The following is a 14,552-nucleotide window of genomic DNA, read 5'->3' as shown; positions in this document are numbered from 1 at the left end:
ATCCTTGTTTTCTGCTGTCACTTGCCCCGACTTTGTTTTGTTTCATGGTTTTGATAATGAGGATTCACACTCCCTTGCTTTTTCTTTTGATGAATACTAAGCACAAGGGTTAGCCCATACCAGCAACCACTGATTCCTCTTCTTGCTTCTTCTTCATCTTCCAGCCGGTGCCACCAAATTCAAGTTGCCACTTCAAAGGCCCTCTCTGTATTCCATTTCTGCTAATAGATCCCCCTACATCCTACACAGTATACCTTTAAGTCATGGTAATGCTATTGTTAAGGTCATTTTATGAGCTTTAGGGTTGAGCACCCACCTTTGAAAACACCACAATTTGGAGATGATGTGAGAATGTGGATGAGAGCGCACATTTCCATTTTATCCACCAGGGTGATCTGAAGAGTCTAATCTCCATATATAAGTGGGAAATATATGGTACATGTTCTTTTCAGTTGTAATTGGTAATCGTTTCATGAGGGTGTATTGAAACTTTTGATATTTTTTTATGTGTTAGCCATACACCTTTTTGTGCTGTAATTAAACCTGGTTTTGCTGCAGAAAATCAATAATACATTCCATTTTGCCAGGAAGATAAAAGAAGGATGTTGGAAGACTTTGAAGTTGAGATGTTTCAACCACAGAATTTATTTTTAGCACGCTAAGCTCTGATACTGTTCAACATTCCTAATTTACAATAATCTGTTTGAAATATTCTAGCAACCTGCTGAATACATCAAACCAGACATTTAGCAACATCAGAATTATTTTATTTTTTTCAGCAAATAATTGTACTTGCTGGGCCAGAATACTATTAGCATAGCAAACCGAACTCTGATGAGCAACAAATTAACTCACCTGTAAAAACACATTTTGTAAAATTATATGAAGTGCATTTTGGAATCTAAACCCAACCTCAAGCTGCAAAGAACAGGAAAATACCTACTTGACAGCTTTTTCAAATTTGCATGATATAAATGACATTCATTTGGACATAAACTGACGCCTCTCAGAGATGGTACTGATGATGTAATGATTTTGGCCATTAGCTAAACAAACAAACAAACAAACAAGCTGAAAGCAAAGCCACATACACTTTTCATGAGGGCCAATAATCCATGCCACAAGCAAAGCACTTGCTCTGCTAACCACTGCCTTCTCCACTGTATGGGCACCGGTGCCTAATGTGCTCTTTCACCCTGAGGTTGTTCCGCTGATTTTCTCTTAATAAGTCCGGTGTCAGAGGTGAGCCTTGGGCAGCCTTGGTTTAGGAAAGCTGAAGGTGAAGCCGGCCCTGTGTAATGAAAATGTTTGTATTAACTTCAGCTGGACCCCAAGGCCACTGAGCGATAAGAGTGGATGAAGGCGGATGCGTCTGTGCTGTGCTGTGCTGTGCTGTGCTGTGCTGTGCTGTGCAGTCCATGCATACCTCTGTCCACCTGAATGGGACAGTGTGAGTGACTCACAGCAGGAAGGACATACACACACACACACACACACACACACACACACACACACACACACACACACAAACAGAGAGAGATTTTCCCAGTCAGGGGAAGAGGTGTCAGAGCGGTCAACAATGTCACTAATTTGTCTGGGGCATACTGTAAGGCAGAAATGGATCTGGCTAGTGGAAAATCACAGATATACTAACATTCAGTTCTCATTTGTATACTTTGCAAAACCACTCACATGCACTACAAGCTCTTACAGCTATGCATGGGCAGAGAGAAAAACCCGGATAGTACAAAGAGGATGATGCATTAGCTCACAGACAGAATCCAGGGAGATAAGCAGAGAGAGTGAAACAGAGTCAATGGTATTACTACTAGTGGGGCAGCAGGGTGAGATAGCATGGAGCAAAACACCCTCTTTACAGAGAGATTAGGTGTTATAGGCCCCTCGGGTCCGACAAGAGATCAATTACCTATGAGCCCTGGCTGCATTAAACAGGTGTGTGTTGTGCGCATGTGCCGTGCATAGTTAACAGTGGTGGTTGGAAACCCAAACAGAAGGGAGAATGAGGCAGAGAAGGTGTCCTGTCCACGATGTTGCACCCTAATAGTGATGCATTGAGCAATCGCACAGGTTTGATATAACACCTCAGTCACAAGCACAGGATTGGCCTGCAAGAAATGCATGAATGCCACTACACTCATCCATGTGATCACAGAAACATGCGCTCACTAACACACACACACAAACACACACATACACACACACTATGCTGTATATACAGTATCAGCTTGCGTCTGACAAAGTGACAAACCTGTTCTTAAATTATGTTGGGGCCACCAAGAATAAATTGTGAGGGGCAGATGATTAAAAACCTCTCTGGTCTAAGTATTGATGGTTCAGAGACATCTCCCACATGACAAAAGGACCCTGGCTACTGATTTATTTATGTAGTCATTTAAGAAAAGAGATAGATATTGAAGAATTGGGCCATGGCAATATTGGAGGAATGGTGGGGGTTACTATTTTTGTATCAAAGCCTGGAGTGCAAAAGCAAAGGCAGTGGCGATATCAAATTGTTTTCATTATTGATCCATGAAACTACACAGAGTAATTTGTTCTAGGGTCGTGGTGGATTGCCATTTAAGCATGTGCTGTTCACCTGAATGCATGTTGTTTGTCTGAGTGTACAGCAATTGAGCCATTCCAAGTGGTTACTTAATCAAAGCGTCAAGCCCCTCCAGTTTAATTGCTTCATTATGCTGATTTTGCGGTTTTGCCCGGTTTACGTCCATCTCTCTGAGGCGTTTTCCTGTGCCATGATTAAGGTGTAGCCGTAGCACTCAGGTCATAGCCTTCACCTTAATCACATCGCCTGGACCTCATGGTCAAATCACCTCAAGAAGCTTTACATGAGCATTACAGGGAAGATTTAGCATTCACCAGATTGACTGATTTTGCCATCTGATAACTGTCGTAATTTTTTGGAACCATGCTAGAGAAGTGCATTTGTTAGCATTAATTACACAGCAAGTGTTCATGTGCTTAATTCCCAGATATTATGGATCCACACTGCCAGTCGCTATTTCCATGAAGGCACGAAAGCTGCATAAATGAATTGCTATTTAGAAATGGCATAGCACGCATCCAAATAATTTTTGTTCAACCACTCAATTAAGAGATCAGTCATATTTTGTAACCACAGTCGCACCGACCCATTTAGTTTTAAACCCACATTTACTTCTCAGCAGCTGTTGTGTAAGTATGAATGTGAGCGATGCTGTGCTCCCGACACATTTTAACAGGGTCAGCTTCCACCTTTTCACTTTGCTGACCGATGCCCCAGCAGAATACTCTCCAGATAATAAGCTAGCCTGTTTCACCCATCCTCATCACCATCATCATCATCCTCCGTTAATGCCCAAAGCAGGTTGTCTAACAATAGATTGTGATTAGTAATGAGGATAAAGATGCATCGTTGCCCCTGATAAAGCAGTCTCTGCCCTGCCAGCTACAGCAGCTGGTTCCTTTGTGTTGTTATCGTGGCCACATGTACAGTGTGTAATGTAATACAGTCTCAGTTTAATTGATATTTTTGTTAATTAAAAAAAAAATAGATTATATACAGTGTTTCTCTATCTGGATATGATTTGTTACTATTATAAATATTAAGTGTGATATCTAATAATTCAGTGTAGATAAAAAAAAATGGCTACTACACTATGTTATATTGTCTTTTCGAAATCTCTGAAAAGGGAGGGGTTTGTACTGTATTTATTTTATAGTAAATGAGAGGACAAGGACACCCATGATCATTATCCACATTATGGAACTCTTTATGCCGTCGTGTATGTGTGTAATTTATGCTCTCTATAATGAAGTGTCATCAGTTTTAGCCAGGGATTAAGCTTTGGACGGCCCTTAAAGAGAACTCTGTCATTTTACAGGTCCAATATTGGATTGCCTCCTGTAGCGCTGCCACTGAATTATATATTTCACAGACAATGTAGATAAATTGCTGTTGACTGTAATTGCAGATACTCTTGGTGCCACTGTTAGAAACCACATTGACATTGTTTGAAGGTCTTTCCCTTCTGCAACTTAATGATGTTAATGTATGCACTGTTCAATTCCTTGCTGGCTGTTTATATTTGCAATCGTTGGGACTGAATGCAAATAAGCAACAGTCTAGGGCACATGTACCAAAATTACTTTTGCGTTTAACTGACCCAGTTAAGAATAAAATCCAGCTAAACTGGAATTCAGAACGAGTGCACATATTTCCCTTAAACCTTGGTTGAATGTGCAAGTGAAAGAAGGCAAGAAAACTGATTTGATTTGAAGAAGACTTGCTTGACTTTTTGTTGAAGGATGTTGAAGGATGCTGCAGCTTTGTTTAAGGAAAGGCACGTCTCTTGGTCTTCAACACATGCTTGCAGATGTGACCTTGCATGCATCAATCAATCAATTCGGGTCCTGTACCCTCAGCCTTTTGCATGTGATTTAACCCTGCGATCGATTTGAATAATCTGAGAATTGGTCTTCGTGGCCAAGAGTCCTTTCTCAGAGAGGGAGAATACAAATCTAAAGGAATACAGATAGTCTTTCAGATGACTCTGCTGTGGAGTTTCATTAGGTGGAGAAACTGAATTTTGTGCTTCTTTGCCTCCTTGACTTGTGAAATATCATAGCAGACATCACAAATAATTACCTGCTATCTGGAATATCCTTCCTTTTCACACTTTAATTTTTTTTTTACACTTTCATGATCCTGAATATTCTTTTTATAACTGATACTAATGCAGTGAAAAGGCTATGTGTATTTGTGTATGCTTGTCTATTTGGTGTATGTTAGACTCATAGGTGTGGATGTATGGCTTTGACCTGATCTTCTTTGTCTGAATTAAGGGATAACACACATTACACAGATCCCTGCGCCAGCTTGTATTTCTACATGGCATAGGGGTTTGTGTAAAGCAGAGAAAAGATTTGAGATTAGAAGGGAATTACAATGTAATTTGGTACAGATAGGGACATGATGGGATTCCCGTGAGGCTTAATTCAGCCCTGAAATATTCCTGCCTCTGTGCTGGCTTTATGTAACTAAAGTCAGAAGATCGCGTGAGATCAGATGCTTGATTTCTGTTTGCATGACATGTGCCTGACGCATTTCTCTGTACACCACGGTTTCAGTCTAACCTAATGTTTATCCTTAATGATCATCTCTAACCTATAAAGTAGATAACTAGAGCCATGGATAAAATAGACTGGGATTCATTTACTGATTAGTCAAGTACTATTGGAAGACTGTTGGATGCGTGATGCAAACATAGACGACACATACTGTAGCATCAGCACTTCTCACATCACGATCATTATGATTGCTCCTGATTCCTTGACTGTTTGCCATCTTTGGAACTCGTCAGAAGTGGTTGGAAAAACATTCCCTTTGTGTATTTCAGGTTATTTACGCTGAACTAACAAGCCTAAATCACTGCTACAGCTTTTCAATGCACTGACCATTTTAGTCCACTTTTTGAGTTGAATCCCACTGATTTGGCTCCATGACTGTGAAAGTTGAGCTGATCTCACTGTTGAAGTACAGCCACTGGTCTCTTCTGTCGGTAACTCTGGGACCACGTGCAATCCCAGCTGCTGATCCGCTAGAGAGAGGCCAATCCCAGCTGCTGATCCACAGGAGAGAGGCTGTACTTCAGATCTGTGATTCAGCCATGTGCACACAAACCAGTCCATTGGTCTGCTAGCATTACAGTGGGACGAGTATTTTTTTTAGATCCATTCATTCTTGGAACCTCCCCCTGGCTCACCCGCAACGTCGCTCTGTGACAGCAAAATCCTGGCACTCTCATGGCCCAAGACCCTTGTAATCATAATCCATTCGTGCAAGCTGCCGTCGAATAATTTCATTTGTGCAGCCCCGTGCTGGCTTTGTGCCTTGAACTCTGCTGTTCTGACAACTGATTATTTGTTCTTGTGTTGTTTTTTCTTCTTCTTTTACTTACGATGGGATGTGCGGTGGGGGAGAAAAAAAAAACAGAAAGATAGTTGGATTGTTTTTGTTGTTGTTGTCCCGCTGTGCTGCACAGGCCACAGGTGGGGACACGGGACACGAGTGAACCTCATCCGACCCACCACTGATTTATTCTCAAATCAAGCTGCGCTGAGGCTGTCCTTTTTGAGGGGAGAGGAGAAGTGCTCTCTCCCAGGGTCGCTCCTAACGCGCAGAGGGCTAAGCTGTAGTTAAGGATTACAGAAAATTGAAGAGACTCTTCACATTATCTGCCCCGGGCTTAGTAACATAATTATCCCTCTCGAGCATTTTCATTAGTGTAATGTTTAAAGGTCTTTTTTTTCTGAATTACGTAACGGTGACGGCCGACGCAAATCTCAAAATGAATTTGACCATCTGATTTAGTTTTGTGTCTTTAAACAAGAAGTGTTTTTGAAAAGCGCACAGAAGCTGCCGGACGCTGCTCTTGGCGTTGGTTCTTTGGCCGGTTTGTTTTGCTTTCGGTGTGGGCGACAGTGGCTATGACTGAGAGCACCAATAGGGGCAGTTGTTGAGGGTTTTTCTATCCCCCACACCAGCTGTGGAGTAAAGTCAGGGGTGCTGTGCAGGGTGAGTGTGAGTCTGAGCTGAGCTGAAGATGAAGTACAAGAAGTTCATCCCCGTCCTGCAGGTGGCCATTGGCATTGCCCCGCTTAACAAACGGGAACTGCTGCCACCACCGAGGAGACTCTGGAAAACACCTGAGTAAGTGTGTGTGTGTGTGTGTGTGTGTGTGTGTGTGTGTGTGTGTGTGTGTGTGTGTGTGTGTGTGTGTGAGCATGTATGAGCATGTGTGAGCGTGTGTGTGTGTGTGTGTTTGTGTGCCGTTGTGTGAAAGAGAGAGAGAGACAGAGGTAGAGAGAGAGAGGGAGTAAGTGAGAGTGAGAAAAAAATGTGTGTGTTGGACAGCAAAATAGACTGTGTGTGTGTGTGTGTGTGTGTGTGTGTGTGTGTGTGTGTGTGTGTGTGTGTGTGTGTGTGTGTGTGTGTGTGTGTGTGTGTGTGTGTGTGTGTGTGTGTAAGACAGAGAGAATGTGATAGATGTGATGATTAATGAGGGGGTTTACAAAGCGTATGTTTCAAATATGCCTGTTAATTATAATTGAGTCTATTTTCATCTCACTATTTGCCTAATGCTATTTTTTCTAGGATTAAGAAAGGATATTTATTACATAGCAAACACATTCTAAAGCAACATCATGTACACTCTTAAATAGCAAATAAACACTATTTCACACAGAAATAAGAACACACACCTTTGTGAAATAGGAATGCACTGCATCACTAAAAAGTCTTCGTACCTCACCTCCTGTCAGTCTCCGATAGGGGCAACTATGTGTGATCGGGATTGTGTGTTCCTTTAAGTTTATGCGCATTTGTGATTGGATGTCAGAGAGGGTTGAGGGTCTCAGAGGGTGACTCTGACCGGGAGGGGTGACGGTGGAAAGGGGATACGGTTGGGGTCAGGGTCCCTCTGGCTTGCCGTTGAACCCTGGCTGTGTTTAGTCTGACTTTCCCCTCAAAGCAGCACCACCGGCGGTGGCAGGGACCGGGCGCGGATGAGAGCGGTGCGGAGGGCACGCCAGGAATGCACAGTGGCATCTGAATAATGAATTACGAGGGGGGGGGGGGGGGGGGGGGGGGGAATGTGGAGAGGTGTTACAACCTCATGTGTAAGCAAATGTGTGTGTGTGTGTGTGTGTGTGGGTGTGGGTGTGTTTGTGTGCGTGTGTGTCTAGTTTTTTGTGTGTGCATGATGTTGTGACTGTGTGTGGGTTTGTTTGTGTGTATTTGTGTGTGCATGTTGTGACTGTGTGGGTGTGTCTAGATGTGGGTTAGTGTTGTGGAGATTATGTACTTGTTTGTAGCCGTTTGCATGTCCATATTGTAGTGACTTTTTGTGTGTAATTGTGTGTTCATATAGCTGTGACTGTGTATCTGTAGTTATTTTTCCATGGATGTTGTTTATTTTTTGTGAGATCCTCATTTTTGTATTCCTCATTCCTCTCTGCATAACTGATCTCCACATGCTTGCTTAAAATGAACCCCCCTGTCTATCTGTAATGAGTGCATGGTCCTGTAGATGTGTGTGTATGCATATGTATTTGTGTGTGTGTGTCTGTGTGTGCCGGTGCGTGTCTGTGTGCATGTGTGTTTGTATGTGTGTTTGTATTTGTGTGGCAGGACCATGCTCATGGAGGTGGTGGGTGGCTGTTTGAGTGGTCGTTCATTCTCGGGCTGCACCTGTTGTCTTTGTCAGCGTGTGGCGCGTGGGGGTACGCCGCTCAGCCTCTCTTAGCTCATAGGTCCAGTGGAGGCAGCAGCAGCAGCAGCAACCAGCAGCCATCAGCGAGTAGCAGCAGCCAGAGAGTAGCAGCAGTAGCAGTAGCAGCAGCAGCAGTAGCAGCAGCAGCAGCAGCAGCAGCAGCAGCAGCACGCACTTGGCTCTCCCCCACTGTAGCCTAGCACTCCGCTCCGTCAAGACCAAGGGACCTTTCCTCCTCTTTCTCTCTCTCCCTCTCTCTCCCTCTCTCGCTCTCTATGTCTCTCTCTCTCTTTTCCCCCCTCTCTCTCATTTGCTCTCACTCTCTCTGCTTCTAATCCTGTGTCACTTTCCATCTCTTTCTTTCTTTCTTTTTCTCTCTTTTACCTCCTCCCTCCGATCCTGTCACCATGCGTCTGGGAATGACATCCTTTATAACGGATATACTCAGCACCTCGAGTAACATCTGCTTCTGCTGGACGGAGGGAAAGGTAGAGTGGCCTCTGTTTTCAGTCTGGGAGTGGAGGAGAGAGTGGGGAGAGAAAGAGAAACTTCTTCACAGAGGAAGAGGGCTGTGGAGTGGTGGATTGAGTTTCTGGGTGGTATGCATGCTGGTAGTTGTAGGAGCTATCTGTTTCTGCCTTTGGGGATGTGTGTGTCGGGAGGGGGGTCATGTATGTATGGATTTACTCCGGCACTCAGGGTTTCTGCAACCTGAGAGACAGAGAGGCACACCTATTCTTGCTGTGTACTTGTTTTTTTGCATCTCTATGTGTGTACCAGCTTGGTTTGGAGCACAGGTTATCTTGTGTTCACATGAAAGTCTGAGTGCGTGTGCATGTGTGTGTGTGTGTGTGTTAGTGCACAGCCGTTTTCTGTTGTCCAGTAAGGAGTTGAAAAAGAGAGCAGAAGAAGAAGACTGAGACGGAGTAAAGTCTAAAAAGAAAAACAACCTACAAACGTTTTATACTAAACTGAGAAAATCTAAACCCATGCATAAAAAATGGAATAAATATATAACCATGTGTCCAAGCTATCTATGCAGTGTGTTTACATAGCGTGTTGTAAAGTGCAGGCGGCTCCACATGCTCTGTGTGATGGGCAGTTGTAATGTAGTGTTGTGTCCGTTCACCTAGTTAAGACACCAGGCTGTTTTATTATGCTGTCAGTGCAGGGGCTGGTAGACAGTCTGGATCCTTCTGGCTGTTGGAAGGGGACTGATGGACATTTTCAGGGATTGCGAGTGCAGTAGATTCATGGCGGGCGAATGTTTGGGAACACCAAGCAACCTAAAAATGATTTGTTTGTGAATCTGTGTGTGTGTGCGCGCATGTGTGTGTGTGTGTGTGTGTGTGTGTGTGTGTGTGTGTGTGTGTGTGTGTGTGTGTGTGTGTGTGTGTGTGTGTGTGCATGTGTGTGCGTATGTGTGTCTGTGTGTGTGTAGTGCTGCTTTTTCCTTGACCTTACTGGGTGAATTTGTGAGCTGACACGCACTTCATCAATTCCTGTACCACACTGCTAACAAACACACTGTGGATCTGGCTTTATTTGGCTTTAGTTTCAGTACATTGAGAAAAGTGTGTGATGGAAATGATTTATAGATGTGAAGATATTCTTATAGCCTCATGTTTTTATAATATCTAAACCTCACCTAAATTTGTGTCCTTCTTTAAGATAAGATCCAGACTACAGAAGTGGAGACTGTGTGTGTGAGTGGTAAATATGTAGCGTAATAGTTTTTCTGGCGCGTGATTTGCATTGAGAGTTGCCAGGCGGGAGAGAGGCATATTTCTTTTTCTAATCAGGCGGTCCAGTCTGTGTTATGAAACCACTTCCACAGATTAATGCTTCTATATTGATTGCGCAATTGCGACATGCAGATCTATGGTCCAGAGTCATCAGGCACCCCAACTCGTCTATCACTGTTTACTTATCGCTGCCATCGGGGAGGGGTAGTGTGTGTGGGGGGATGGGGGATGACTGACCGCCCACACATCAGACTCCTGTGCTCCAGAGGGTCTCCATGTCACTGGAGACAGATCAAGCTCATTTAAATTCTCTCTCTCTCTCTCTCTCTCTCTCTCTCTCTCCTCTCTCTCTCTCTCTCTCTCTCGTCCTCTTTCCCTTTCTCATTTCAGTAAATTGAGAAAAGGCTTTCATCTCTTTATAAAAGTTAGTTGGGTTGGTGTCATGCATTGGTTTGCATTCTTCAGTCAGCACTTTGATGGCTGTTCACAATGGCCGGTGGCATGTCCAAGCAGGAAACATAGATGTAGAAGCGTTCAATGAAATGGCTTAGCTATTTGTGTGTGTGTGTGTGTGTGTGTGCATGTGTGTATGTTTGTTTGTGTATATGTGCATGTATGTGTGTAATAATTTGTGTGTGTGTGTGTGTCTGTTAGCGTGTCTGAGCTGTCTTAAAGACGGTCCCCAAACACCCTTGCCTAATGTTCAGCCATGATGATGTCCTCAATCTAATGAAGCGAATCGCCCATGACACAATTTATGGTTCCCCTCTCGTGCGGTGACATGAGGTCTTTGATCAGTGGCTGAGGAGCCCAATGTGACTGATCCCCCCCCCCCCCCCCCCCCCCCCCCCCCCCTCGGTCCCATCAATGACTCCCAGCAGACTTTAAAGCGTGTGCACAGGGCTGGAAGGGCATGAAGACTCACGTTTATGGGAGGTGAAGTGAGCCTACCAGAGGCCATCAATATCTGTCACGGCTGATTTGGGAACGCGGACGAGTCGCTGGACCCTCACTCGAAACCAGGGCGGATTTACAGCAGCTAACCTTAGGCTGTTTACCTCTGTAATATTGATGGGCGTTTTGAATAATGAATTATCTTTGTGGGGAGTGAGCTCGCGCTCAGATTTGAGCTTGAGCGTCAACAGCATACTTGAGTGCGCTCTCGATTTTCTTTTCGTATCTCAGTGGCTGATCTGTGGCTGTCGTTTATCGGCGTGTGGCGTGGACACCAGCTCAAGCTGTCTGCCAGTCGGGTTTGACGGCTGGGTGGAGGAAGGCATGCCCGTGGTGCGTTGTGCCCGAGGTGTGCTGTGTGAGGTGTGGTGTTATGTGATAACGCTGGTGACAGCGGAGACGTTTGCAGCTCATCAGAGTGGCATGCTGCTTTGCATGATGGGAGCATGATGTGAGCGTAGGAGAAGAGAAATGGGTCTTTTCTGTTAGGGATATGTGTGGTGAGATTGTGAGAGTAAGAACAAATGAAAATGGAAATTGAAAGTGTGTGTGTGTTTCTGTGTGGGAAAGAGGAAGAGATAGAGAAGGAGCGTAAAACAAGCAAGACTGGCAATGTGTGTGTGTGTGTGTGTGTGTGTGTGTGTGTGTGTGTGTGTGTGTGTGTGTGTGTGTGTGTGTGTGTGTGTGTGTGTAAGATAGCTCACCCGTGCAGTCCTGTCACAGAGGCCGAGGACCCTGGGTGTGTGGTGACCCTAGAGCTGCATTCGACACACTTCACTGGAACTGGACTACGCTTCCCCTCCCAAAGCCACGGGGTACAGCCACTAGTTTATGTCACTCTAGGACTGTGTGTGATCGTACATTTCTGTGTGTGTGTGTGTGTGTGTGTGTGTGTGTGTGTGTGTGTGTGTGTGTGTGTGTGTGTGTGGTGTGTGTGGGGGGGGTTGTTGGAGGGAGGGTGGCACTGATGGATTACGGCAATGGCTATGACTGTTACATAAGAACTGTTGTCTAACACAGAGCTAAAGACATCGGCACACATGATCAACAGCCAAGTAATGTGCTGGAGTTTTGCGTGAGTAGATATATGCACATTTGACTTTAGTGCTTTATCCCCTTCATAGTGGCCCCTGTGGAGCCTTGGGCTTACATGCCCAGGAGAGCATAGTCTAACTGAGAAGCTTCAATGTTGGTGGGGGTGGTGGTGGTGGTGGTCCTTGCTTGTGCATGCGCACTGGCAGCCAGGTCCACCCAATCTGCTCACCTCTCTCCTGATTGTCTCGTTGCGTCGTGACCTCCCGTGAAATTGCATTTCTGTCAGTTGCCGTGAAGCCGTGGGCTAAGACATACCGTGACACATGACCCCTGTATAAAATGACAACGCAAAGCACTAGCAGGCATTTTTGGGCGCTGCGGCTGATTTAAGAGACGCCGCCATCGCTGGACATTCATCTATAAAGCCTGCATCTGTCCCCCAGCCTCATCTTCAGTACCACGCCCGTGTCACCTTGTGCGGGCATACGCCCCGCGAACATCTCCAGCGGGTACATCTGGCGCTTGTGTAACCGCTGCTAGGAGGCACAGACAAGCCGTGCCTGGCATCTTGTTGCATCCCAGACAAAATTCTGTCAGTGCACTTAATCACTCATTTTATCACTCATAACTGTGTGACAGGCCATTTGGTTGGATATGTTTAAAAGATAGAGGATTACAACACAAAGACAATCACTCCCGGGAGAACTATTGGATCACCTCACCAGCTCCGGCTCTCCTCTCTCTCTACTACTCTCTGCCTCCTAAACTCCCTAAACATCACCCCCCCCCCCCCCCCCTCTCTCTCACTCTTTCTCCCTGTCTCTCTCGTGTCTTTATATTCTGTCCTGTAATATTACATCCTTCTTGGTGTCCTTTCTTTTCCCTCTGCCCCCCTCCCTGCTTTGTCTCATCCACGTGGCATATAAATTGTCATTTAAATTAGATGACTGTCGCAGGCGGCATAGCGACATGTAGCGCGTCGACCCACAGTAATTAAATCATCATTAAGGCTCGATAGGTGAGACTCCAACATCGAATGTAATGGATGGTAGAAATTGCATTAATATCAACAATTACATCAATTACAGTGATTATGTTTGACCACCCTATCCCCAACCCTCCTGCTCTCCCTCTCCCTCCTTTTCCCCCTCTCTCTCTCTCTCAGTCCTTCTCACTCTCTCCCTCTCCCTCTCTCCCTCTCCCTTTCTCTCTCTCTCTCCCTCCTTCTCCCTCTCTCTCCTTCCTTCTCTCTCTCTCTCTCTCTCTCTCCCTCTCTCTCGCTCTCTTTTTCCCTGCGCTGCATTTTGGTCGTGCAAAAGTGTTAATTAGTCCCGGCCAGATGGAGCTGGTGGTGGGAAATGAGTGAGGTGCAGACCGCAGACTCCGCCTGTCTTTGCACGAAGGACGGCCTCACTTCCTGAAACGCAGGGATGGAGCGCACAGCTGGATGTTGCGTCATTCTACTGTGGCGCCCTGAAAGAGAGACAATAGCACGCCAGAGGATGCCACGTTTATGCATGCTGGTCGTTAAGTTCACAAACACCTATCTGAGGCGAATGGAGTCTAAAATAGCTGCTGCTATGGTCTATTAAAGGGCTGTCAGATAAGTAGGCTGTGGTTGATGTTTCCAAAGAGGGCTCCATTCTGGCTGTTTCTTCTTTTCAGTGTTGAAGTTTCCCTAAGCAAAGAATTGTTCATTCTCATATTCTTGCCCTTCGACAGTCAGGCACTGTCCTCTGAACAATAGAGGACTACATTACAGAGGTAAAATGGCATTGAATGAGGCAGGTTGGAGCTGGTTTCTATATTCACTCTCACTCCCTCTCTCCCTCTCTCCCTCTCTCTCTCTCTCTCTCTCTCTGGTTGTCTCTCACACACACACTGCTGAATCGCAGTGCAGTGCCCAGTGATGTTTGGCTTTCTCAGCAGGTTGCCTGCCTCCCCATATCCATAATCAAGGACAAATATTTGACCTCGGCAGGCAGAGGGTGCCCTGCCCCATTTCCGCGGCACAGGAGGGCCCCGCTCTGGCCAGCTCTGATCTCTTCCTCCCATCCTCCTGTATTCACTCATTCACTCCCCTTTTTTATGGGCTTTGGCAAACCTTTAATGTCACAGGCATCGTAAAAAAAAAAACTAAACGAGGCTCTCGTAATGTTACCCACCAAGTCTTTTTTGTCTTCTTCTTTTCAGAGATTGCGTGTAGTACACGCCCTACCCGCTAGTGCTTCGATTGTTGTGGGGAAAAAAAATGGAAATGAATGAATGGTGAATGCTAGCCGCCCTCCTGGTGAACAGGGAGCCATTTGTCTTTGTGCGACGGGGAGCTTATGCTGGCTGACAGCTTTGGCAGGCCGGCTCCCACTGATGTGAAGTTGCTTCCTTTGCATTCAAAGACACGTCCTCCTGGGGGGTTTGAGCAAGGGGGGGGGCTCAGGCCTGCAAAGGTGACACCACTGCATTCATGGGCATGTGTCTTATCATGCGACTATTTGTTCCAAATGAGGTCAGAGGAGGGGAATATACA

At 45.4% G+C, this 14,552-nt stretch overlaps 1 protein-coding gene across 5 annotated transcripts in view; it reads left to right on the top strand.

The window, feature by feature from the left end:
* Window positions 1-14,552, top strand: part of LOC105901228 (tight junction protein ZO-2) — an 82,547-nt gene that overhangs the window by 2,369 nt on the left and 65,626 nt on the right. For 2 of the 5 annotated variants that reach the window (XM_031570574.2, XM_031570576.2), the window contains exon 1: window positions 6,438-6,730. The exons of 2 other annotated variants lie outside the window; for them this stretch is intronic. In XM_031570574.2, coding sequence (XP_031426434.1) covers window positions 6,624-6,730 — 107 coding nt within the window. In that variant the 5' untranslated portion in view covers window positions 6,438-6,623. Of the gene's footprint in view, window positions 1-6,436; window positions 6,731-14,552 lie in introns of those variants that run through there. One more of the 5 variants, XM_031570572.2, reaches the window with a different exon arrangement.

Source organism: Clupea harengus, chromosome 7 (genome assembly GCF_900700415.2).
Source record: "Clupea harengus chromosome 7, Ch_v2.0.2, whole genome shotgun sequence".
NCBI classification, from domain to species: domain Eukaryota; kingdom Metazoa; phylum Chordata; class Actinopteri; order Clupeiformes; family Clupeidae; genus Clupea; species Clupea harengus.
The sequence above is the reverse complement of the archived record's forward strand: the minus strand, read 5'-3'. Positions and strand labels throughout refer to the sequence as shown.